A 27,546-nucleotide genomic window follows, 5' to 3' on the forward strand; every position below is an offset into this window, starting at 1 on the left:
CAGGATGGTCTGTAAATATATATGTTGTTAAATGTTTTAACTACCATAAGCATTTTAAGTATTACATTTTATCAGAGTTCAAAATTGTGTGATAAATTTCCCTTTTCGTTTAATCAGACCGGTTGTCGGCGATTTTTGGATTCATTTTGCATCAATTGCTATAGGATGAGTAACTTATATTGAGTTGTGCTGATGTTACAGACAACGGATGGCTTAAAAATATAACACGACCACTACGTTCTTCATTTTCCTATTCAATTTCTAGGCTTCATATCCATGCCGGATTGTACCTGGTTTGATCCATTTCGTGGAAAGCTAATGGATTTGTGGAGCTAAATATATATTACGCAATTCTACGAGATCTGCATTAGGTAAAAACAGTTTTAAGAATGAGATTGCAATTCCAACATTTGATGAATTATCATGGCAGGATCTACTGTGACAGATACCAAACAATGGTGTTATTCTTATTCGAAACACGAAGGTATCAAAACACTGAGTCCTGTTTTTTAATATAGGACTGGTGTAAAGTATGATTCACGGAATCACTAAGAAATTTGGAATAGAACCGTGTTGCCTAAAGGATTTTGTCCTGATTATGTCCCAATATATCATGTGAAGTAGCATACACAAATCTAATGTTGGGAGAAAAGAAGGTGTTGTATATTGCACTTTCCACATAGTTATGGACTGTTTGCTCAATTTACAGCCGGAAGAAAAAGTTGGTCATCGCTTTATAGTAACTAAGATGCTATGTGAACAAGACCTGCAAGGGTCAAAACGAGTCATGTCTTCTTGAATGAAAAAACAATTTGAAGCATTAACCACTTTACTGATGGGTCTCCCACCCCTCACCACCACCAAGTGCTGAGCCCTTTTTTGACAATTTGGGGTAGTTTGTGTGCAGGCCTTCTAAACATTTGGCCACATAAGGTATCCACACCAAATCTACATCCTCCCCCTTACAACATCCTGGGGATTCTAAAGGTACCCGGGGTTTGTGGATTCCCCTAGAAGGGACTGAGAACATTGCCAAAATATAGCTAAACTGAGTTTTTGGGTAAAATAGGATAAAAGTCCTCTGGGTAAGTGTCAATTGTTTTTCCTCATTAAAATGGAATCAACAAACAGTTTGCTTTGCTAAAGTATACATCTTCCGTGCTTTCAGGCACATGCACAGCTGAATCAGAAAAGCTTTTTTTTTTTAAACCAGCAATTTTTCATGAATTTAAATCAAAACTTTCAGCAATAGAAACACCCCTCTACCCCCTCACCCCCCACCCAACCCTGGCACTTGAATGTATCTATGGAACCCCTTGAGACAGCTTAAGGTAGACATACACCGATTAAGTCGACCCCCTCCCACCGCTTCAAGTATTTAGTACAGTAGTACAGTTCCTTAGTGTAAATCTGGCTTGCCTAAAAGGTACCCTGTTAATGTGGCCCAGAAACCCTTAGGACGCGAGGCTTCAGGCAAGTCCTCTGAATAGATCCCAAGTTGGTCCTTGCATTACAGAGGGTCCCGGATCCACCTTTTTACTGTTGGTAAAGCCTTGTCCTCCCCCCCCCCCCCCCCCCCCCCAGCACTGCGCAATCGCCCGTTTGGTACACAACTTGGAGATTGCCACCAGCCGTCTATTGCATGGCTTGAGATTTTTCACCCACCTGAAAATGCAGACATCAGGCGTACACGTCATAGACTCCAGCACCGTCTCCGTGAGCACCTTCACAATCTTGACTCAGAAGGCCTTAATGCCAGCACAGCCCTATGCAAGATGCAAGAAATTTGCATCCTCCTGTCCACACCGGACGCAAATACCACTGTCCCGCAGAACGAATCTGAGCAGCTGAACGGGGTATAATAGTTCTGATGTAAATATTTGAAGTGAATGATGCAGAGGTTACAGTTCGCAGTCAGGCGTCCCGTTAGGTTGCAGCAAAAGGAGAGGGTGTCCCCTAGCGCTGTCTTCCATTTATTATAGGAGGGATTGTCTAGGGGGTCTCGCTCCCTCTGTGAATCATTATATAGTCTGGTAATCAAGCCACTTAGAAAAGCTTTTTGTTAACCACAATTTTGGCATTTTTCAATGAGTAAGCTCATTTTCCTATTTTTTTGTGCTTTCAACCTACTTCCAGTTTGTAGTGGAACCAGAGTGATACCAATGACGGATCAAGGAAAGCTATATATTTTCGAAAAGGAGATACAACTGAATTCAGAAAGGGGTCAGATGTGTGGATCCCTCCAGGTTTGCCAAATAAACTAACTGTTGAAATAAAGAAATACTGAAAACAAGCAGGACAATAAACAGCCATTTGTGACAATGTTTTCAGAAGTAACTTTTCGTCACACAGGCCAGTTGACAAAAGCAGTGCACCATTAGGTTCGTTAGACCCTTTTGGCTGTAGGGAATATTGAATATGCTACTTACCAGTATGCATCTGTTCTTGGCATGTAGGGCTGCTAACATTCATATCTTAGCATTAGATCGCCGCCTAGTGTTGGGCTCGGATGATTGCACATTGTTGTCCTGGAAGAGTCTTCGAAGTATCCTGAGATAGGTGGCTCCTCCCCTGGACTACAGTGCGCATGGGCATCGGCTCCATCCCCAGATTGTTTTTCGCCATTGTGGCAGGAGATGGAGTGAAAGTGTAAAGGATGTCCATGCTAATGAATAAATACAATAGTATATCTGCAGCTGCGACAGGCACCGGGGAGGAGGGCGGGCGATATGAATGTTAGCAGCCCTACATGCCAAGAACAGATGCATACTGGTAAGTAGCATATTCAGTTCGAGGCATGTGGGCTGCTAAATTCATATCTTAGCATAGAATACATAGCAGTCCCTCCATCAGCGGCGGTTGCCCGTGCCAGCTGCAGAAACCTGAAAAAGTGTCTTGAGAACAGCCTGTCCTACAGCTGCTTGCTGCTTGGAATGCACATCAACACAGTAGTGTTTTGTGAAGGTATGTGGTGTGACCCACGTGGCTGCTCTGCAAATATCCTCTAAAGGAATGTTCCCTAGGATAGCCATGGATGCCCCCAGTTTGCGTGTGGAGTGCGCTCTGGGGGGTATTGTTAAAGTGCGCTTGGCTTTCTGATAACATATCTGGATGCACTTAACAATCCACCTGGCTATCCCTGCTTTAGAAATTGGGTTGCCTTTGTGTTGTGGTGCGAAGGCAACAAAGAGTTGTTTTGTCTTTCTAAAGGGTTGTGTTCTGTCTATGTAGTACCTCAACGCCCTCCGTACATCTAAGGTATGAAGCATTCTTTCCGCCACCGTTTGCGGGTTTTGAAAGAATGCTGGTAAGTCGATAGTCTGGTTAAGATGAAACTGTGACACCACCTTAGGAAGGAATTTAGGGTTAGTGCGTAGCACCACCCTATTTGGGTGAATTTGAATGAACGGCTCTTGTATGGTGAGCGCTTGCAGCTCACTGACACGCCTCAGAGACGTAATAGCTATCAGAAAGGCCACTTTCCACGTAAGGAATTGGAGCTCACACGAGTGCAGTGGCTCAAAAGGTGGCCCCATCAGTCTGGTGAGAACGACGTTGAGGTTCCACACCGGAGCTGGTGGCGTTCTTGGGGGAATGACTCTCTTCAGACCTTCAAGGAAGGCTTTAATGGCGGGCACTCTGAAGACAGAGAGGTGCTGCCTGTTCTGAAGATAAGCCGCTATGGCTGAGAGATGTATCCTAATGGAAGTGTACGCCAGATTGCACTTGTAGAGATGTAACAGATAGCAGATGATGTTGGGAATAGATGCATCTAGTGGGTTGATGTCATTGGACGTACAGTAGATGACAAAACGCTTCCACTTAGCAGCATAGTATGCTCTAGTAGTTGGTTTCCTCGCCTCCTTGATGATACTCATGCATTCTGGAGGTAGGTTAAGGTATCCAAACTCTAGGACTTCAGGAGCCAGATCGCCAGGTTGAGCTGTCGTGGATCTGGATGCTGAATGTATCCATGGTTCTGCGTCAAAAGGCTGGGCGTGAGGCGCAGTCTTTGATGCGGCACCACTGAGAGTTCGAGGAACGTGGTGTACCAAGCTTGTCGTGCCCACGTTGGAGCAACCAGGACGAGAGTCATGGAGTGCTGCCTTAGCTTTCTTGCGACCAGCGGTATTAGAGGGGCTGGCGGAAAAGCGTATGCAAATTTGCCTGACCAGTTCATCCATATCGCATTCCCCTGCGACTGTGGGTGAGGGAACCTGGCGGCAAAGAGTCGGCATTTTGCGTTCTCCTTTGTTGCGAACAGGTCTATCTCCGGATGACCCCACTGCTGGAAGAACGGGTGGAGAACCGAAGGGTGTATCTCCCACTCGTGCATCTGATGGCTGTATCTGCTGAGCAGATCCGCCATCTGATTGTCCTTGCCCGGGAGGTGTTCTGCCATGAGGAAAATGTTCCTCTGAATGGCCCACTTCCACATGCTCTGAGCCAGATGAGACAGCTGTGGCGAGTGGGTGCCCCCCTGTTTCTGAATGTAGTACATCGCGGTCATGTTGTCCGTCCGGACTAGCACGACCTTGTTGCTCAGATGTACAATGAAGGACTTGAGCGCCATGAAGATTGCCATCAGTTCCAGATAGTTGATGTGCATCTTCTGTTGCTGCGTCGTCCATAGTCCCTGCACTGTGTAAGTGAGCACATGTGCTCCCCAGCCCTGGAGAGATGCGTCCGTCGTCAGGACAATCTGCGGCACGGGCTCGTGGAACAGTCGGCCCTTGCAAAGGTTGTGTGGAGTCCACCAATGCAGAGAGTCGTATGCCCGACTGGTAACCAACACTAGGTCTGTCAATTGCCCACGAGCCTGTGTCCACTGATTCGCTAAGCACTCCTGGAGCGGGCGCATATGTAACCGTGCGTGAGGGACTATGAAGATGCAGGAGGCCATCATGCCGATCAACTGCATGAACACTCTCGCTGGCAGGGAGTGTCTTGGTCGGAATCGTTGGATCAGTGACTGAATGCTGTCGATTCTGACTTGGTTTGGCTGAGCCATGGCTGTCAGGGTGTTGATCGTAGCACCCAGGAACTGCCGGACATGTGCCGGCTGAAGATGCGATTTTGGGTAATTTAGGGAGAAACCCAGATCGTGAAGAAGGTGAATTGTAGTCGACATGTCTGCGGCGCACTGTTGCTCTGACTTGGCTTGTACGAGCCAGTCGTCTAGGTAGGGGTAGACATGGATATTCTGCCTCCTGAGGTGCGCCGCCACTGTCGCTAGACACTTGGTGAACACCCTCGGGGCCGTAGTGACTCCGAAGGGTAGGACTTTGAACTGGTAGTGCCTGCCTTGAATAGTGAACCTGAGGTATTTCCTGTGTGACGGGTGTAGTGGAATGTGGAAATAAGCATCCTTGAGATCTAAGGTCGCTAAGAAGTCTCCCTGGTTTAGCAAGGGAAGAATCTGCTGTAGTGTAAGCATATGGAAATGCTCTGACAGTATGTACAGGTTGAGGGGACGTAGATCGAGAATGGGCCTGAGAGAACCGTCCTTCTTTGGAATAAGGAAGTACAGGGAATATACCCCTGTGCCTTCCTCCCCCACCGGCACGAGCTCGATTGCGCCTTTTTGCAGCATCGCCACCACTTCCTGCTGCAATAAGTGCAAGTGCTCTGCGGACATAGGCCTTTGCCTCGGTGGGATGTTGGGTGGAGTGGATGTCAGCTCTAGGCAATAACCATACTGGATTAGTTGTCGCACCCACCTGTCTGTGGTGATGTTTCTCCAGACGGGCAGGAACTGCTGCAGTCTCCCCCCGACAGGTGTTATGTGGTCGGGGGGCAGTGACAGAAAGTCACTGTTTGCTTGGAGTAGAGGTGCGGGAGCTGTTGTTTCCTCTGCCGCGACCTCTGTTGCTGTTATTCCTATAACCTCCCTTGTTCTGTTTAGTGAACGAGGATTGCGTTCCACCTTTGGAGAACTGGGATTGTTGCCCCATCTGTCCTCTGGTGACTCCACGTGCACCTGAGCGACGAAAATTGCTGCCACGAAACTGTTGGGACTGCAGGGCCCCCATAGACTTAGCAGTTTCCGTGTCCTTCTTTATTTTCTCTAGGGTGGTGTCAACATCCGGACCAAACAGACTATCAGGATTGACTGGCTGATTCAGAATTGTTGTTTGAATATCCTGCTTAAACCCTGAGATGCGTAGCCAGGCTTGTCTTCTCAGCATAACGCTAGTGTTGATAGCCCTAGCAGCTGTGTCCGCAGCGTCAAGTGCACACTTGATGGCTGCGTTTGATATTAGCTTTCCTTCCTCAATAAGCATTTTGGTGCCTTCTTGGAACTGTGGGGGCAGGTGTTGTATAACCTGTTCTAGGGTGTCGTAGTGCGCCCTATCATAACGCGCCAGGAGCGCCTGTGTATTTGCGATGCGCCAAAAGTTTGCCGCCTGTGCAGCCACTCTTTTGCCTCCTGCCTCAAGCACTTTGGACTCCTTATCCGGGGGAGGAGCTTCACCCGTTGTCTGGGAGTTGGCACGTTTCCTGGCATTGGCAACCACAAGAGAGTCCAGTGGCAATTGTCCCCGGATGTAGACGGGGTCCGCAGGCGCAGGCCTGTACTTCTTTTCAATGCGAGGGTTGACCACTCTCGCCCTTGTAGGCTCCTTAAAAATGTCCCCAGCATGTTTGAGAACACCTTTCAGCATAGGAAGTGTCTTTACTGTCCTTTCAGATATGGCAAAGGTGTCAAAAAGGAAGTCTTCCTCAACCGGGTCGGCATGCATGTCCACATCATGATTGGCTGCCGCCCGTTCAATCAGTGCATGAAATCCTGCTGAGTCCTCAGTCGGGGATGCACGTGCATTAAAGGTCTGCGGGTCGTGGCCCACACCTTGGGTGTTCTGGTCACCAGTGTCGTCGTAAGAATCTGGTTGTACATCAGGTTCATCGACAGGGAAATTGTACTGTTCATCCTCATCATATTCCTCACCCACAGAGTGTTCTGGGGAGGGAGTAGGGCTCCGTCTTGGAGGAGGCTGAATCGGTTCCGTGAGGCCTGAGGCGTCAAGGGGCACCCTCTTCTTTTTCAACGGGATGACGTAGGGGTCCACCGGCTCCGAAGTGATCTTCCGTTTATAGAGTGTCAGCTTGCCGGTGGCAGCATCGATGAAATGCTCTGAATCGTCTTCCGATTCGAGTACACGACGAGGAAGAGGGTCAGGCAGCGAGGAACCCTGTTTCGGAGCCGATTTCGTCGAAAACGCTTTCGGCGCCTCCTTAGGTGGCAAGAGAAAAAGGAGTTTCCCAGAAGGCTTAGCCGGAGCGTCCTTTTGCGGCCGCGGTGATGGCATCGGAGCCGATGGAGCAAAGGCTTTCTCCCTGATTCTCTGCAGTGACTCCGCAATGGGGGACGGTACACTGCCAGTGGGTTTCGTCGCCGACAAGGATGCTTTGAGCGGTCCCTCGGATCCGACGTCCTCGCGGGCCTTGTGCGGTTTGGGCGCGGAAACCGTCTTCGGCTCCTCCGAATCTTGAGGCCGGGGCGCAGACTTCTTGGGCGTAGCCTCTTTGGAGCCGACCTTGGCGGGCTTGGACGGCGCCGGAGCCGCTGATCCGTGCCGACCATCTTTCTTGGGGGCCCCTTCCTCGGGCGTCGGCTTCGATTTCGGAGCATCGGAATCGACAGACTTCCTCGGCTTCTGCGGACCGGAGGTCGACGGAGCCGACGGGGTGACGGGCACCGACTTCTTCACAGGCACGGCAGCCATCTTAGGGACACTCGAGTCCTTTTGTTTCAGTTTCGATTTCGGGTCGGCCATTTTAGGTGTTGACGACCCCGACGGTTTCAGTTTCGGTTTCGAAACATCGTGCCCAGCAAGTGAGTCCGTAGCCGGGCCCGAAGGCGGGGCTGTGGCTTGCGGCAACGGGTCCTGGGTAAGGCCGACAGGCGATCCCGTGTCCCGGTCGGTATCCTCGAAACCTTCGGGGCAGAGCTCGTCCGCAGAGCTATCCGCCGCGGCCCCATAAATCTCATCGTCGTCTCCTACCTCTTCGACGTATTCGAGGACCTGACCCGCGACTCCGTCGTCGTCTCCCGGATCCGCCTCGACCTCCGTCTGTGATGGGGAGATTTGTAGAAGGTGACCCTGGACCTCTTCTTCCGGGTCGCCGAAGATGTTCTCCGGATCTGGGGCCGCTTGCCTAGCTTCCAAGCGCACCTTGCGCCGAAGCTTGAGAGTTTTCTTGGAGCGGAACTGTGCACAGGCCTTGCACTTGCCGTCGTCGTGGTCCGGTGAAAGGCACTTGTTACACACAGGGTGTAGATCGATGTGTGGGTACTTGGACCCACAGAGCGGGCAGTACTTGAACGGGCTCCGCTCCATGTCCGTAAAGGCTCGCTGTCGTGTCGCGATGAGAAGGCCTCAAAGTTTAGAAAGCGAAGAAAACTCCGCTTATTCCGGCTTCAAGAGACGGAAGACTCGAGACCGAGCGCAGACAATACCGACGCAAGAAAATCGAGGCCTTTTGGCCGGTAAAAGATAGTTTTACTTGGTTCCGACAGTAAGACGTCGAGACCACATCCGAACCCAATGGCGGAAAAAAACAATCTGGGGATGGAGCCGATGCCCATGCGCACTGTAGTCCAGGGGAGGAGCCACCTATCTCAGGATACTTCGAAGACTCTTCCAGGACAACAATGTGCAATCATCCGAGCCCAACACTAGGCGGCGATCTAATGCTAAGATATGAATTTAGCAGCCCACATGCCTCGAACATAAGGTTTATACTAGGTTCTTCAAGAACCTTAGGTACCCAGAGCCAACACCTGAGGTGCACCGTCCAATTGTTTTTCATTGTGTACAGACTATAGACCAATTCATATGGCGAAATATGCAGAGTTAAAAATAGGCATCACGGTAACCTATTGTAGAAAGCGGTCTTTCTATATTGTGCATCTAAATGAGGAACACTGTGAAGAGAGTCCAGGCGACCCTACTGGTTCACAAGGGTTAAAATAATAATCCCAAATGCTCTCTATTGTGGTAATATCAGCAAGCAGTTTAGGCTTATCAGAGGATAGTGCTGAGGATCTATTAAACACAAACAGTCAGCAAGTGAGAAACACAGTAATCTAAATCCAACACCAATTAATACAAATAACAGATTTTATATGAATTTACACAACAATTTCATAGTAATCATGTAAGTACTTTTCGGGATAGTAATTTTTCAAAGACTTAGAAAAAGCAAAGCAATGTATCTTTAAAGCGGAAATGTTAACGATGGGGGGAAACAATATACTGCATTCGGTCACTTAGCAATGACTCACAGGACAGTTCTTCTGGACCTAAGGTAAGTATGCAGCAAATCCAAGGCAGCATCAAAAGGTCACCTCGATTGGCTTTGGGGCATCTGGGTGCAAAGGTGATATTTACCGTTGGGTGCCCAGTTAAAATCAATAGGTAACAGTCCTGTTGAAAAGAGGCTGCAAGCAAGGACTGGGGGGGCCAGTCTGGTTGAACCTACAGAGGAGGCTTAAGTCTTGAGGGTCTAGGCCACGTCAGTCCACTCAAACTCAGGCTTGGGGGCTCGTGCACAGTGGTGATTTGTCCAGCGGGTTCACGCTGTTTAAGACTCTTGCATTTCTCGGTTCCTGCAGAAAGAGGGTGCAGGAGGTGACTGGGGGATCAGTCTGGCCAAACCCAAGGGTGGACTCAGCTCTTGAGTGTCTCAGGATACCGTTGGCACCACCACCTCCCTTGGGCTGTGGGGCACGGGTGCAGGAGTGCTTTGAGGCATCGGGTCGTGGTCGGTCAGAGACTCACTGTCTGTCTTGGTGGCCTGATGAGGGGAATCAGGGCAGCAAGGCTACTCTCAGTGCTTAGCAAACACAAGAAACTGATAGACGGAGCGCTGAAACTTTTTAGACACACCCTACAGTCACAGATCTGGTTTGAATCCATCGTTTGCCACCCCAATTCAGACACAGCTATATGCAAATCAGTCTTGACCCTGTGCCTCATGGGAACAGTCCAGCTGAACTGCCAAGCCATGTTTACCCTGGACTGGAAGCAAGCATCCCGGGACCGGATTCGGGCTAACAGCCCTCATCAGCCAGCCTAGCTTTAATCCAGTGGCACAGTGAGCAAGGGACCCACGTCTGGGCATACCCTGCCAACTTAGGGTGAACAAAGCAAACACAAGGAGATGATGGACGGAGTGCTGAAACTTTTCAGACACTCACCCCCAGTCACAGATCTGGGTAGAATCCATCTTCGTTCTTTAGCTCACTTTGCCACCCCAGTTCAGACACAGCTATATGCAAATCAGTCTTGACCCAGTGCCTCATGGGAACAGTCCAGCCGAAATGCCAAGCCATGTCTTCCCTGGACTGGAAGCAAGCATCCCGGGACTGGTTTCGGGCTAACAGTCCTCATCATCCAGGCTAGTTTGAAACCAGTGGTAAAGTGAGCAAGGGACCCATGTCTGGGAATACCCTGCCAACTTAGGGCGAACAAAGCAAAGCACTCTCAGTGCTTGGCTGATGGATCCATACGTCCCTCGACCCTAGGTCTTCCTTTGTGCTGTTGGAGCCTGGACAGGACGACCAACAAGCCTTGGTTGCTGCAACTGCTTCAGTACCCAGGATATTGGTCCAGGGCAGCTCCTGGTGGTCCTTGTGTCTGCAAACCTGGCAGGGAGACAGGCCTGACCGCTTAGCGCACGGATACCTATCGACTGTTGCACAGCTCCTTAGATGAATGGGATGGCTAGCAACACAGTGGGCAGGCTTTACTGTGCCTGCAGATTCATGGGATCAGCTCCTATAGTCAAAGGGAGTTCTGGGCAGTCCTCCAAGGGTTTTGGGGAGGGTGTCCAGCATTTTGTGAAGTCGATCCAGCGATGGTAGCTGTGCAAGCAGCCTGGCAGAGTTGTGTGCCAATCTTTGGTGCACGTTTTCAGTTCTCACTCTTCAGTCCTCCTTTTTTCCTTGTTTCCCAGTGGTTGAATCTACTTCCTGGTGTCAGGGAGTCACCTAAATACTGACTTTAGGGGCTTGAGGGAAGTGAGGGTTAGTGTTCAATTGGTTACCTACTCCTGGGGCTACTACACCTCTAGATCATTACTTTCAGTGAGGAGCGGGCATCACCCTGCCCCAGAGTTGCCAATTACACCACACAAAAGATGGTGGAATTCTCTCTTTCGTGTTCAGTGCAGGCATTCCACCTTAGGGGTGCGATCTGCCTGGAGGTACAACACGCCTCGATGTATAGCTAATTTCCCATCGGTTCTGGTGCCAAATAGGCCTCAGAACAGGGGGTGGCATCTCCCAGGTCTGGGGGAAGACAGGCTCGCATATAAAAGGCGGTGTGCTCTTTGCAAATACCTGCCTTGACATGTTAACTTACTAGCCATCCTGCTGGAGGAGATGTAAAAACCTCCTGCCAGAGCAGACATTCTTTCTGACATCTTAGAGGGGGGGATATCACCTTCTAGGGGGTCAGAAACACGTTGGTGGTGGCATGCAGGGCAGGAGCAGCTAGCCAGCACACTAGAGGACTAGTAGGGTTCAGGAGGTACCTCTAAGGTGACCTCTGGGTGCATGTCTCAATAAATCCAACACTGGCATCAGTGGGGATTCATTAATACGATGTGTTTGATATCCAACACCATTATGCAGCTGTTCACTTGCAATATCTAGTAATAGATCCACTTGCAGCTATGTCCTCACATGTAATATAATGCAGCCTGGTGTAAGGCTCTTAGGGCCTGCTGTATTGGTGGCCTACATATAGCATATGCAGTGTATGGGCACTGCACCCAGGCAGTGTGGAATGTTGCGTTTTCAGAAGGGACTGAACCCTTTAACACATTCTGCAGTGGCAGTCTGCAAGTAGTTTTTTTAGTGAAGCATAAGACATGCTTAAGCCCTTGAGGACTGTCGTTAGTACTCATGACCTAGGTATCAAGGGTACCACTTACTAGGCACTTACAAGGATGATTAAGTCAGATCTTCCCCCTGCCTCTTGGCAGATCGCTTCACGCACCGCGCAGCTTCACCTGCTAGGCGCCTGTGCTCCCAGCCAGCTCCTGCCAGGGTTCGGCGACCGCTAGGCTCTGCCCATCGTTTGTCCTTCTTTTGATTCTTTTCTTTTGGTTTCTCTCCTCATTGTAATTGTTTGCTGTGTTTATTGTGCCACTCTCTATCTTTAGTATTGTTTTCTGCCCCCACTGTCCCCCTGTCCTCTGCTCTCCCTCGCAACCCCCTCCCATCCCCGGTTTCCGCCGCTACGTCTCCTGCCTCCCCGCCCCCTTGTCCCCCATTGGCCACCCTGCTCCCGCCTCCCAGCTGCACCTCCCTCCCACCACTCCATTTATGGCAGCCGCGCTGCGGCCACGCAGCAGACAAGCGCAGCCTGTCTGCGCCTGGACCGCACCCAGCGCCAGAACCCCTGGCCCCCGCGAACGCCACGACGCCCGACTCCGCTACGATGCCAGCACCCTCCACGCGCTTAACTCCGGACGAAAACACACCTGCTTCCGGGCATCGCCGAAGCGCACCCACGGACCCTTCTCCTGCCGGAACTGCAGCTTCACCAGCATCCGACCAGCCAAACCTCCAACAAAACTACCTCAAATGCATCCTCAACACCCAGTCCGCCAGCAAACACGCCATCGAACTCTGGGACCTTCTCGACTCTACCTCCCCAGACGTCGCCTTCCTGACGGAGATGTGGCTGAACCCCACCCTTATCCCCCGACATCGCCATAGCCATCTCGGAAGACTACAAGATTACACGCAGGGACCGCACCAACGGCATCGGAGGAGGAATCGCCATAGTCCACAGAAACACCCTCAGAGTCTCAACCAACACAGGCGACACCCTCAGCACCGCCGAACACATGCACTTCCAGATCCACACCGACCCCAATACCACCCTCAGAGGAACCCTCGTCTACAGACTCCCCGGACCCCGACCACAGTTCAGCGACTCCTTTGCAGACTTCATCAGAATACACGCCCTCGCCTCCACAGACTACATCCTCCTTGGGGACCTGAACTTCCACCTAGAGAACAACAATGACACCAACTCCAACACGCTGATTGACAATCTCGGACTTAGACAGCTCGTGACAACACCAACCCACGCCGCCGGCCACACGCTGGACCCCATCTTCACCGCAAGCCCCCACGTCTCCTTCAGCCACACCACCGAACCCCACTGGACTGACCACCACTGCATCCACTTCACCTTCAGAAAACCCACCACACACCACCGCATCCAACAAATTCTCCGACGCTGCTGGAGCAAGATCACAGAAGATCAGCTAACCAACACCTTCGCCCAGAACCCACCTGCCGACTCTGCCGACCCCAACATCGCCGCCCGCAACCTTAGACAATGGATCGACGACTGCGCCAACAACCTCACCGCGCTCAAGACCCCCTCCAACAACCACAACAGCAAGAAAGCCACCTGGTTCACCGAAGACCACCAGGCCTCCAAACGAACCTGCCGAAAACTGGAGAAGAACTGGCGCCGCAAACGAACACTGGACAACTACGCAGCCCACAAGGATGCCACCCGCAGACACCAACTCAACAGAACCGCCAAGAGGGCCTCCTTCAAAAACCACCTGGATAACAACGCACACAACAGCAAAGAGCTCTTCAACAACGTGAAGGAACTCTCCAACACCAGCTCCAAAACCAACGACATTCCGCCTTCACAAGACCTGTGCGATTCACTGGCCACCTTCTTCCACCGCAAGATCACAGACATCCATGACAGCTTAAACGCCACGATCACCCCGACAATCACCGCCCCCACGACCACCACCTGCACCAACCGCCTGCTCTCCTGGACCAACGTCAATGACGAGGAAACCAGCGAGACCATGAACAGCATCCACTCCGATCACCACTGGACCCATGCCCCCACAACATCTTCAACAAAGCCAGCACAGCCATCGCACCCCATCTTCGGAAAACAATAATACCTCCTTCGAGACAGCAACCTTCCCAGAAAGCTGGAAGCATGCCGAGATCAACGCCTTATTCAAGAAACCCAAGGCGGACCCCAAGGACCTCAAGAACTTCCGACCCATCTCCCTGCTCCCAGTCCCGGCTAAGGTCACAGAGACAATCGTCAACAAACAACTGACCCGCTTCCTTGAGGATAACCACACCCAGGACCCGTCCCAGTCCGGGTTCCGCAGCAACCACAGCACCGAGACCACCCTCATCGCCGCCACGGACGACATTAGGACCCTGCTGGACAATGGAAAAACAGCAGCCCTCATCCTCCTGCACCTGTCATCCGCCTTCGACACGGTCTGCCACCATACACTGCGCACACGTCTACACGACGCTGGGATCCAAGAGAATGCCCTGGCCTGGACAACATCCTTCCTCTCTGGCAGAACTCAGAGCGTCCGCCTTCCCCCCCTTCCGCTCCACAACCACCATCTGCGGCGTACCCCAGGGCTCCTCCCTCAGCCCGACGCTGTTCAACATCTACATGGCACCCCTCACCCACGTCGCCCGACAGCACGACCTCAACATCTCCTACGCTGACACCCAGCTGATCATATCCCTCACCAAAGACCATCACACCTCCAAGACCAACCTCCACGAAGGAATGAAGGCCGTCGCCGAATGGATGAGGAACAGCAGACTGAAGCTGCACTCGGACAAGACGGAGGTCCTCATCCTCGGCTCCACCCCCTCAGCCTGGGATGACTCCTAGTGGCCTGCAACCCTAGGAACAGCCCCGCCACCCACCGACCACGCATGCAACCTAGGGATCATCCTCGACTCCACCCTCTCCATGACCAAACAGGTCAACGCCGTCTCCTCATCCTGCTTTAACACCCTCCCAATGCTCCGTAGGATCTTCAAGTGGATCCCCCCTGAGACCAGAAAATCAGTCACCCAGGCCCTCGTCACCAGCAGGCTGGATTACGCAAACGCCCTCTACGCTCGAACGTCAGCCAAGCTGCTGAGGCACTTGCAACGCATCCAGAACGCGTCAGCACGTGTGATCCTCGACATCCCCCATCCCTCGATGTCTTCTTTGGTCCATTCGCCACTGGACTATTGGTCATCAGATACAACTAAACCAGCTGTTCCATTCTCTTTGCAGCAACTCTTCTACTGGACAGCAGAACTGAACTCCAACGAGACTCCCAGGCCCAGCAGACTCAGATGCAAGTTCCAGATGTCGGGTCTCAGTCAGCTGTGAAAAGGAGCGTCGATCGAGTGATCTGGGCTACCAGATCGCCTAGGCAGGCTTCCTCAGCTTTTGTGGCCCTGTGCTAAGAACATGAAATCAGCCAACTGACTAGGAGTGTCTGGTTCTGGCTGGGGCCCCTGGACATGTCTCCATGAGCAGGATAGGGCAGGTGCAGCCCCTTCCTTTTCAAGCCCATGGAGCAGAAGGTGCAACCTAAGTCTGGTGCAGCCTCTCTCTGCCAGGTCCAAGGTCAGCAGGGCATTACTTCCTAATCCTTTTGTTAAGTCCAAGCAAGATCTTAATTCTGGGGAGGGGGGTAAGGGTGCCTCTTATGCCCAGAATGTGCCTTTAGGGGAGGCTGCCGTTTCTTAATGTTTACTTGGTTCCCTCCCACCGGATGACAACGTCCGGTGAAGTTTTGCATCTAGCTATTCCAGAGCGCTCTAGTTGGTCCACTGCTACGATGGCTACACTCTTCTTGTGGTGTCTGGACCTCGATAGCCCGCCCTAGAAGTGTGGCTACCTGGGGGCTACACATTCATGGGAAAAACCATCTGGCCAGTGTTTTCTCCTCTGTCCCAGACAGCAACCTGTCTACCCAGACAAAAGAGCAGCCCCTCATGTGTGTTCACCATTTGTACTACAAAGGCAGCTTTCCCTTTGTAACTCATCTCTTGGGCTAAACCCCTTGTGGCTTCCTGACAGGAGGAGGTAACACCTCCTCCAGGTGCAGGCCTTTGTTGTGAACTGTCCTGTGAGACGTTTACACGTCTCCAAGACTAGTAGAAGGCTGTCTCATGGCCAACGTTGCAAATGGTCATTAAAAAACCAGGGCAACAAAGTGCCAACTTTCTAAAAGTTGCATGTAGCAAAAAGTTACATTAAAGTTGACTTGGGTATCAAGTCAGTGTAATGTGACAAATTGTATGATACCTTAAAGTACAGACTTTAGTAGTCCCATTCAGAAGTTCGCACAGCTGAGGTGTCAGAGTGTAACCCTGTACTCACATATGTTCAACCTTTCGAAATGCTGAAACCTGCCGTAGCACCCAGTAGGCTTGCTGTAGGGGTGACTTGTACTTTTTGAAATGGGAGGTTTGGATTTTACCATTGCTTTAAATGGCAAAGTCGATTTAGCACTTTTAAACTGCACTACCAGTCTACGACTCACTGTGTCGTACTCAGGGTGACACAGTGAGTTTTGCAGGCCCAAGGGTACCTTTAGTTCTATGTATTAGAAATTTATGAGTAAGTTAAGGCGAGCCAATTGGAATAGCCAATTTAAGATGACACTTTTAAGGGTCACAGCACCACAGTCTGGTTATCAGGTCCCAGTTCACCCGAAGTCGAAAAGCCAGCAGTATCAGTCCAAACAGAGGCATTTCCTTAGAGTGACTATGTGAAACTGTTCAGAAAAGGATAACGGTCGAACAGCAAGAACTCAAGACTTTTGCTAAAAGAGCATTAATCCTTTCCTCCAGAAAGGGAGGGGGAGGTTTGGTGGGATGTTAGAATGGGATTGTGTGGATTTTAAATAGTGCCCTTGTGTCACAATGAAGAGGACCCCCCTAGACTGAGGTAGTTTACCCACTGAGTGAGTAAACACCTCAGTCTTTCCTAGACAGGTGTGATCTGGTCAGGAAGACGGTGGGAGGGGTTGGGGTCACTGTTTTGCAGCCAGGAGCACCTTGAGGAGCCATGCCTGCTTTTTCAACACCCATTTCAACTATAGGTCCCTTCCTGGAAAGTCTGTCCTCTGGGGATCTGAAAGGACAGTTGGTGCAAAGGTTTGGAACGAAGAGCATGCTTGCATCCAACCCAAACCCGCACACCACGCATTAACCTTGTATGGTACCTCCCCTGCTAGGTTGCTTATAAAAAGCAGGTGTATGATGCAGTGGCGTAACGAAACTTGAGGGGGCTCCCCTGCAAGGTACGTGGAGGGGCCCCCTCCGAGCTTAATCAGGAGCTCTCTGGCCGAGTCCTGAGCTGAGGGGGCCCCTGGACTTGGGTGCCACCATGCACCGCGCGGGCTACGGGGGCCTGTGTTACGCCCTGGTATGACGCCTTTTGATTTTTAAGCATCTAGTTTACCTCGGGTGGACTGATGCTATTCGAATAAGAGGGATGCAGCTACACCTCAGGCCTAAACACGATACCTAAGCCAGGCATACATGCAGAGGAGGATGCTAGTACTAACAACCCTCACAGTGGAATCCATTGTGTCAAGTACACATTTATTATTACCACTGCTGATGATCCTCTTATGATGGGCCTCTGGTAGGTGCTTTACCAGCTCCTCTCAGTGGTACTGGTTGTACCAGGAGAAGGGTCTCACCTAACTGGCAATGTGTAAGTGTGCGGTTGCCTCAAGTGCAACCAGTTTTCCTGCAGCACTGAGACGCTTGTAAGCGGTCAGGCTGAGGGAATCTCCTCTGGACACTATGCACAACTAAGAAGTCTGGGACAATTTGTCCATGAATAAAAGCCGGATCATCTGATGGAACCAGATGGAGGAGCGGAACCTGAAAGTTGTCTCAGTCCTCTGAGTCAATTTACTTGCATTTAGGAATTTGAAACAGACCTTAATGTGCACTTGATGCAAATGGCGTTGACTTGGTCTCCAGCCTGAGCAGGGTGTGTTTTGTGCCACTAGTATGAGGATCTAGGCATCATAGTTCACAGCCTCAGAGAAATGGCCTTTGGACTATCATCTGTTTGTACCACAGGTATAACAGAAGGCCACAATTCCTCTTTCTCAGCACGTGGCAGGTCTTCAGCTCAGCTCTGAAAATGTCAGGCATCTCAGACGAGGCTTGCCTTTACAACTTCTGATTAGCCCATCTTCTTTTCCTTAGGATTATTTTGCAGCAGAATGTGAGGTAGGCTTTGCAAGCAATCTCCACATGTACTGGGGGGAGGCAGAGATTGTAGAACTCTTGATGGTCACTCCAGGAATATTTGCCATTACACTAAGGTCAGAAGTGATAGTGAGTACATTCCATAATGCTGCCCTAGTTGCATTCTCAAAGAAACCTTGGAGAGGGCTCAAGAGGGTGGCGGCTTGATGTAGCAATGTGATGAAGTGCCCCAGCCATTAACCATCAGTGCTGTAGCTCAACATTCATATACGTGTTGGGATGGGAGTGTGTCCTGCATAATGTACAGTCATGCCCCCTTCCCAGTGTGCGCAAATTGCAAGAACGCTTAATGCTGGTCTTTAGATTATGACCCTAGCCTCACAATTATCCAGTATAAGTGTGAAGGCTGACTGACAATGGGTTTTAGACCAGGAGGGGCGCACCAAGCAGGCCCTCATAGTAACAGTAGGACTGCTCTCCATGCTGCCGGTTTCATTTGTGCTGTGTGGTAGTGACAACATACTGTGTTTCGTATTAATAATAGTCTGACCAGGCACTTTTGCCCATTCAAAGGGTTATGCAGTGCAGAAGTGCCTAAGTGAACCAGAATGACACCAGCATGTGGTTTTCATTTTGTAAGCCTCGTCTCTTCAAGTACACAAAATATAGGTGAAGTTTCTTTCCCAGACAGTGGAAATGAATTGCTGGAATTTCTGAGACTGGAGAGAAAAAACTGAAGTGCGGAAAGAAGAAAGGTCTTTCTGAAAGAGAGGGCTGCTGATTAATCTTCCAGAGACTACCATTTAGTGGATGGCTAGGGTGAATGGTGGGACTCTCGTATCTCTTATCCTTTAGAAGGGGAGCAGCCCTTTGTACTTCCTGAAGTATGTCAGATAAGGTTGGTTATGGAATAGATGCAGCCTGCTCACAGCTGTGTGCCTGTTGTAGACACTCTGAGCTGGACACAGCCCTGCTGTGAAGAGCATCTCTCAAGGCATAGGCAGAGTTGGGAACGCCAGAAACCGGTCCTCGGAAGCTTGTTTCCGGTCCAGGGAAGGCATGGCTTGGCAGTTCGGGCTGGACTGTTCCCATGAGGCACATGGTCAGACTGATTTGCATATAGCCATGTCTGAACTGGGGTGGCAGAGTGGGCTAAAGAACGGTGATGGATTAAACCCAGATCTTTTGACTGGGTGTGAGTGTTTGATTGGTTCTGATGCTCCGTCCATCACCACCCCCTTTTGTACCGCTTTGGCCGCCAAAAGTGTGGCAGGGTATGCTCAGACGTGAGTCCCTTGCTTACTTTGCCACTGGATTCAAGCAAGCCGGGCTGAAGACGGCTGGAACGCCAGAAACCGGTCCTCGGAAGCTTGTTTCCGGTCCAGGGAAGGCATGGCTTGGCAGTTCGGGCTTGACTGTTCCCATGAGGCACAGGGTCAGACTGATTTGCATATAGCCATGTCTGAACTGGGGTGGCAGAGTGGGCTAAAGAACGGTGATGGATTAAACCCAGATCTTTTGACTGGGTGTGAGTGTTTGATTGGTTCTGATGCTCCTTCCATCACCACCCCCTTTTGTACAGAGTTGGGAAAACAGTCACATGGAAAAGGAACCCACCCAAACAGGTTTGGTAAATGCCGACAGGGTATCCACATGGCCTGCCTGCCATCAGTGTATAAAAGTGGGGGCTGCTGACCCAGTTGTTGCTCCAGTTCCAAGTTCTCTTTAACAGTGGAGGGGGTGTACCTGGATTTATTTTGTGTAAATCTTAATTTTTATTAAAAAGACTGTGAACGTTCAATTTTAGTGTGGAAATTAACTATTCACTAGTACTGGGAGTGACTGGCCTGTAACTGCAGGAGCAAGAGTGTATGAATACCTAGACTGATAGGGTATGGAAACATAGTGAATTTCCACGATAGTGTTTTACCCAGGGCTTTCTCTCTGACTGGCTGTACCTGGAGAACTACTGTACAACCAGGGCTGGTGTCTGTCTGACAGCCATCTCCCCATAGATGAAGGGATATCAGCGGGAGTCTGATCTGGAGGAGGAGTGTCTAAATTGTTCTGGAAACCACAGAGTCCTGCAAGAGTGAAGGAGTGCACCGCCCCTGCATGAGGAATTGACCGTTGAAGGGTGCTGAAAGAGTTGACTCTGCAGTAGAGGTCCAAACACAGGAAGATTGTGTGATCGAAACAATCTGGGTTGTTTATTCAAGTTAGCATTCATCAGAAAAGTTGCAGTGCTGCCAAAGAATTGAGAGAGGTCTCCTCATGTTATCACAATCATCGCAGCTAAGGCTCTTGTGACAGGTGTGCAGATTGACTGAAGCAAAAACAGACATCTACTTTGCTGAATTTGCTGTGCCCCAGTCACCCAACCCAGTTGAATGCAGCATTTCTGACCCCAGGCCTGAGAGTCCTCCGCTGAAAAATAAAGATTGCAAACCTGCAGTACAGGTCAAAGTACTCAGTGTGAGTAGCATACCCAGTGTGTCCCTCTCCCCCACCCAGTGAAAGAATGCCTAGATGTTAAGAGTAGGTGTAGCGCAAAATTGTCACCTTGAGTCACACTGTGCCTAAGTTACCACCAGTGCAGCACATTCGAAATCAATGCCTGAACAGTATACTGTTGCTGTGCCCAAGGATAGTGCCAAGAACAGAGTCATTGCTGCCGGAACCCTGCACCTGGAACTGAGGACTGCCAACTGCATCTACCTGGACAGGCCTCAGCTTGACTGGCAGACTCACCAGAGGGGCGGTACAGGGCTCATCGAACCCACAAGGCACGTCTAAGCTGATGAAACTGCCAGAGCCAAAAAGAGGATAAACACTAAAAGCACCTGCAGCAGTCTTCCAGATACTTGCTGTGTGGCCAACAGCTGGCCATCTGCGTGACACAGCCACCTGCGGTGCACACCTGGTACAACAAGTCAGACCAGCAAGGCACAAAAAGGAAACGGAAAAGAGACAAACCGGACTCAAGAGTTCAGAAGAGACTTGGTGTTAATAGAGGCGGGGAGAGCGCAGGACCTAAATCTAGAGACATTGACAAGAAACGCTAAGGCCTGATGTGGTGGGTGAAAGAATATTGAGAAAGTTAGTGCCTAGATTGGAACCCCATTTGGAAGTGCATGGCACGTCCACCTGCAAATCTAGCTTGACAGTAGTGTGCAGTATTGCATTTTTTGGCATTATAAAGTACTTGCCTTTTTCAGGCAAGTGTAGTAGTGTTGAGTGCGGAGTCAGGGTACCACTATACTAAACTCCTTAAGAAGCCTGCAACTGAATCAACTATTGGGGAATTGGTGTGATGACAGGATGATGAGAGACGGACTGGAATATAATTATGCAATTATTCGACTTGGGTGGCTGGGAACTACATGTTTTAGACTGTTTATGGGGCATTTGGCACTGCTGTTTACTGTTTGGGTTCTTGCTCATATATTCTTCACTCCTAACCAGTTTTATCTTGATACTGTAAATGTTGACATCAATACCACTTTTATGGGACTTGAGTTGTACACACAATTGCTTCAAGCATCTTGTCAATAAATCCGTGAAAACAATTTCCTTGGAAGAGGATAAAACAGCACTAACCAAGAGGTCTCATGGGTGGTTTGTGATTCAAGGCGACATCAGCGCCTCACCACAGCCATATCTCAGCACCGGCTTTTCAAGGAAGGCGAAGGAAGACTTTTTGCGGTTGAGGATGGGGGTAATACCATCTATACCACATCTTCCCCCCTGGATGCGCATGGACTGCAACCCCGAGAGTAGGCTTTGCAAAAATGCTAAGGACGATGTTCTGCACCTACTGTGTAGCTGCAAAGCTCTAGATAGTATCCGAAAGAGCTTACTAACACACCTTTGGAATCAAAAACATGTGCGAACTCGTAGACAAGCTCTGTTGATGAGCTTTAAGGGAGAAGACATCCAACTAGCATGCAGGCTAGTGCGCTTTATGAAATTAGTCATCACGGCCCTAAACCCAGCGGTTAGTAATTGAATTTGTCTTAGCGTGAACGGCCTCTGCTCTTCAAGACTATTTTCCTTTGATAACCAAAGTGACAATTGATCGTGAAAGACCTTTTTCTCTGAAGCATAGTACTGTCCCACCCGCATGGTTCTTCTTTATCTTTTTTTTTTTTTTACCTTTCTGAAAGTCTTTTTAAAATTGCCTTACTAAATGCTTTATTCATGTATTTTTCTCCTTCTTGTTTTTATTGTCTAATTGCAAAGATTTTAATTAATCACGCAATAAAGATTATTATTATTATTACCAGTTTTATGTCTATTACAATATTGATAGCTCTGGATATACCAGGGCTGATTAGCCTATTAAAAAAAGAGGCCACGATACGAGGTTCCCGAACATTCGAGCTCATTGAACTGACTGTGGACCTGCTCTTGTACCTTGTCTACACTGACTGCCACTAGGATTTGTAATCCTGTTTATAAACTTCCAATTAATGAGAGAAATTTCTTTGAAAACCTGACCGGTACGAATGTGAAAAGAGAAAAAAAGGAAAAAAGGAAATAAGAAATCAGAAAGACTTTTTTAAGCCCTGAAGAAGTCCGGTAACGGACGAAACGCGTCGGCTATTGGCTATTTGCTACTATCAAAAAAAAGAAAATAAAGAACGATATCTGAATAAAAGAAAGAAAAACAAAGCTACAAGATTGTGTGTATTCTGTGTATGCTTGGGAAAACAATACTCTGCTCATATGTATGTTCTCTTTTGACAATTGTCTTGCAACAGTGCTTAACTTTTGAAGGGTGCTGTCCTATTTCATAAATCAGTTTCCTGGTTGATAGGTCTCCTATCTTCCGTAAGGCTCGTGTGGGGATCACGTGTCTGGATTTGGCACCTTCTGTATTTACACAACGCATGGTACTTAGAGAGTAGTGCAGATTTTTCCTCTTATTCCCAGTTCTCTTGTCATATATATTAAAAAAAAGAGGCTCAGGATTGCTAGCAGGGAGCATCAAGTGCTGAAAGGGTTCCACTTGGTTTAGTTTGCATATCCAGAGTAGAAAGAGCTCTGGACACTAGTGGCAACTACTTTATCTCCTAAAGCTGTGGCCCAAGTTCAACCTTTCTGCCCTGTGGCACCCCCACCACTCCCAGAAAGTGTATGACAAAATATCTGTTAAAAGAAATACTCAACAAAACAAATTGTTTCCCACCAACAAAAAGCATCCCCCCCAAAAAACATTCAAGCAATGCTTGCAGAGGCTTGGAGGTAAAAATATATGTCTGCTATGCTACACAAGTAAGCAAATAAATGTAATGTATATCACTGTTTTTTAAGGGTTTACCAAATTTTGTGTTGAAAATCTCTTCCACCTGTTTCCTAAGTTTCGTAATTCTGACATTCCAGTCTTCTTTAGCTGTAAAGGAAAAATCAGTAATTAGAATATGTCTTTACACACACTTTCAAAATACATCAAGTACTAAAGTACTTTTAGGAAATTTCAAAATGTTCACCTTTATAAGTGATTTAGCCTAGTTGGAGTCAATTAGAAAAATGTGTTAACTTCACCTTACAACTGTCATATACACCTCCCTGTCGAATTAACAATGACCTATTTGCACATTTTTCCTTAGACCTCCCCACTTGCCTAACATGCTGAAGGTCTAAAAGCACTCCACCAGACTACCTCCATTTCAATCTGATAGGAGATTCTTTTGAAAATGCATGAAAAAAATATGTAAATGTAATACTAGCTTCACATGCATGAATTAGGAAGACAACATCTTTTTTATCTTTAGTGATAGTTTTAATGACTGATACTTCGTCTTACCACAGATTTAGCTCCTCGGGAATAACGTTTGACTGAAGATATGGGGGCGGGGGTGGACTCCAAATCGGAGTGCATGGTGGCAGTGGAAAAGCAGTGCCACAGGTCAGGACTCAAGATATTGATAGGTTAAGAAATTCGAAAAGATTAAACACTTAAGAGATTTCAAATTCCATGAGGTTTGTACTGGCAGTTGCCTCTCAGGGGCAGATGTCGGATGGACGGGGGTCCATCCGACATCGGTCAGGGACCATAACTGACCGACCTACTGTCGTCGGTTACGGACCTGCAATTATGATGCGACCGAACCCTGTTCAGTCGCACTCGTATACTACACAATGGGAGCATGCATTCCGAACAGGATGCATGCTTGCATTGTGAAATTCAGGGGTGCAGGGATCAACAGGGGCTTGCACACATGGGGGCACTACTGGGGGCCCCCAAAGACCATTTTGGACTGCCTTTTCGTGCCGGAAAGACCGGCACGAAAAGGCAATGTGAAACTGCCATCGCACTCCTCGGTCGGAAAGAGGCAGCGGGGGGGGTGGCGGGGGGGGAGTACTGAAGGGTTTCCGGGTGGCGGATGGGCTCTCCGAGCCGTTCATAAGCCATCTGGAAATCAGAGTCGGATTCCTTTCCGACCGAGCCCATAGGAATGGCTCCGTTGGAAAGGAATCCGAATGGCACATTCCGATGCAGCTTGAATAGTTCTGACCGTCGGTCAGAACCCTTCAGTCTGACATGGAGTCCATTGTTTTTGATGGCGAATATATACTGTGACTAAACGTACTGCCATTCGTCTCACATGACCAAGACAACAGCCAGGGAGGCAGGACGGCAGCTTATGACTAATCAAGATCATTACGATGTGGAAACAAGAATTCAAGTAAGTAGCTATTTCTTATTTATTGAGGAATCACGCAAGTTACTACTTGTGTAACGACATATCTGTAAGAGACATTAGTTAGTGACAGATTCCTTACCTTAGAATATCCCCAGGCGTCAGACTGGATCCGGAAATTTTTTGCGTAGCATTACCCATGCGCGTCGGTAGGCGTCATCAGCGGCTCCGCGAGCGTCGTCGGCACCATGATGATGTCGTCGGAGTACTTAGACGCCGCCTCCGCGTGCTGACGTCAGTTCTTATATACAGCTTTTCCACGCCAGAACGCAGAGCATTGATAAAAACCAACACTGGTGCCATGAAACTAGGGCCCTGAAAGGGGATGACCTTAACCCTAGAGATCGGTTCGCAGAACGGGGAGGATGGGTGGGTCGGTAAGGAATCTATCACTAACTAATGTCTCTTACAGATATATCGTTACACAAGTAGTAACTTGTGCATCTGAAAGAGACACATTAGTGATAGATTCCTTACCTTAGAATAGATACCCCAGCAATACCAACCCCGGTGGTGGGTCTGCGAACCAATAATCACACCAGAAAGTCCTGGAGGACGGAACGGCCAAAGAAGCCATCCCTCCGGACTTGGCTGTCCAGGGAGTAGTGTCTTGCAAACGTGTGCAGCGAGGCCCACGTAGCTGCCTGACAAATGTCCTGCAAGGGGACGCTCAGGGCAGTAGTTGTCGCCCTGGCCCGAGTGGAATGGGCCCTCAGCCCAACAGGAGGTTGCTTCTTGGCCAAGGAGTAACACGCTTGGATGCACAAGATGATCCACCGCGAGATGGTCCGCTTGTGCACCGCCCGTCTCTTCTTAGCGTCCGCGTACCAACAAAGAGTTGGTCATCCACCCAGAACGGGCGTGTGTGATCCAGATAGTAAGATAGCGCACGTTTTGGGTCCAGACGGTGGAGCCTCTCTTCCTCTTTCGAGGGATGCGGAGGCGGAAAGAAGGTGGGCAAGGTGATGGACTGCCCAATGTGGAAGGCCGTGACAACCTTGGGCAGGAAAGAGGGTCTTGTCCGAAACACAACCTTGTCCGGATGGACAGAGAGGAAAGGGGGTGTGGAAGAAAGAGCCTGGAGCTCACTCACTCTCCTGGCAGAGGTGATGGCAACCAGGAAAGCAGTCTCCAAGGTAAGAAGATGGAGAGTACAGTTATGGAGTGGCTCAAAGGGAGCACACATTAGATAAGTAAGTACAAGGTTCAAGTCCCATTGTGGCATCACGAAAGGAACAGGAGGAAACATGTGAGTGATGCCCTTCAAAAACCTATTTACAATTGGGGACTTGAACAAAGATGGCTGATCAGGTAGCCTTAAAAAGGCGGAAAGGGCAGAAAGGTAGCCCTTGATAGTGCCCAGAGCAGAGCCCTGCTGGGCAAGACAAAGAAGGAAGAGGAGAACCTCAGAAAGGGGGGCAGAGAGTGAATCCACAGCCTTTGCTGTGCACCATGCCACAAATCTGTTCCACCTGCAGGCGTATACCGACTTTGTGGAGGGACGCCTGGCTGCCAGAATGACATTACAGACTTCAGGAGGCAAGTCAAATGGCCTCAACTGTCGCCGCTCAATCTCCAAGCTTGTAGGTGGAGACTGGACAGGTTCTGGTGGAGGACCGTCCCCTGCTGCTGCGACAGAAGGTCCGACTGAAGAGGCAGACGAATCGGGGGATCGACAGACATGCTGAGTAGCTCTGGATACCAATATCTTCGTGCCCAGTCTGGAGCCACAAGGATCACCTCGGCCCGGTCGCGCCTGATCTGCCTCAGCACTCTGGGCAGAAGTGGTATAGGCGGAAAGGCGTACATAAGACCGCAACTCCACTCGCGACGAAAAGCGTCTCCGAGCGAGTGCCGCCTTGGAAATTCCAACGCGCAGAACTGATGGCATTGCGCGTTCTCTTCTGTGGCGAATAGATCTAAGCAAGGCTCTCCCCACTGCTGAAAGAGGCCTTGCGCCACGTCGGAGCTCAGACGCCATTCGTGATCCATCATGCACCGACGGCTGAGTTTGTCCGCCCTGGCGTTCAGAGAACCTGGCAGGTGTTGAACCACCAGGGTCACGCCCTGATGTTTCAGCCACTGCCAGAGGCGCAGGGCCTCCTGGCATAGGGTCCACGACCCCACACCGTCCTGTTTGTTGCAGTACCACATGGTGGTGGTGTTGTCCGTGAACACCTGCACTACACTCCCCCGGACAGAGGGGAGGAATACCCTCAGTGCAAGTCGGATCGCCCGCAGCTCCAGAAGGTTGATGTGGAGCTGGGACTCCGCCGGAGACCAGAGGCCTCTGATCTCTGTCTCTCCCATGTGGCCCCCCCAGCCCTGGAGGGACGCGTCCATCACAACTACATGCTCCGGTGGGGTAGGAAGAGGGATCTGCCGCTGACCCAATCGCGGTCCGCGAGCCACCACTGCAACTGTCTTGCAGTGCCCTCCGAGATCAAGATATGGTCGGACAAGTTGCCCTGATGCTGGGCCCACTGAAACTTCAGGTCCCACTGCAGAGCCCGCATCCGCCACCGGGCGTGATGCACCAGAAGGATGCAGGAGGCCATCAGCTCCAGAAGCCGGAGCGTCAACCTGACCGAGACTCGGGAAAAAGGCTGAAAGATCGGAATCAGAGCCTGAATATCTCGAACCCACTGTTCGGGAGGATAAACCCGAAACTGCGCAGAGTCTAGAACCGCTCCGATGAAGAGGAGCTTCTGAGAGGGACACAGGTGTGATTTCGGCACATTGATGGAGAAGCCCAGCAGGTGCAGGAGGTTGGCCGTAGTC

General features: G+C 49.9%; 1 protein-coding gene across 8 annotated transcripts in view; it reads right to left on the bottom strand.

Moving 5' to 3' along the window:
• GTF2I (general transcription factor IIi) overlaps window positions 1-27,546 on the bottom strand; it is a 1,750,178-nt gene that overhangs the window by 703,092 nt on the left and 1,019,540 nt on the right. For all 8 annotated transcript variants that reach the window (XM_078679426.1, XM_078679427.1, XM_078679425.1 and 5 more), the window contains exon 19: window positions 23,382-23,453. In XM_078679426.1, the coding sequence (XP_078535552.1) occupies window positions 23,382-23,453 (72 nt within the window). The remainder of the gene's footprint in view (window positions 1-23,381; window positions 23,454-27,546) is intronic.

This window comes from Lissotriton helveticus, chromosome 3_1 (assembly GCF_964261635.1).
Source record: "Lissotriton helveticus chromosome 3_1, aLisHel1.1, whole genome shotgun sequence".
NCBI lineage: Eukaryota > Metazoa > Chordata > Amphibia > Caudata > Salamandridae > Lissotriton > Lissotriton helveticus.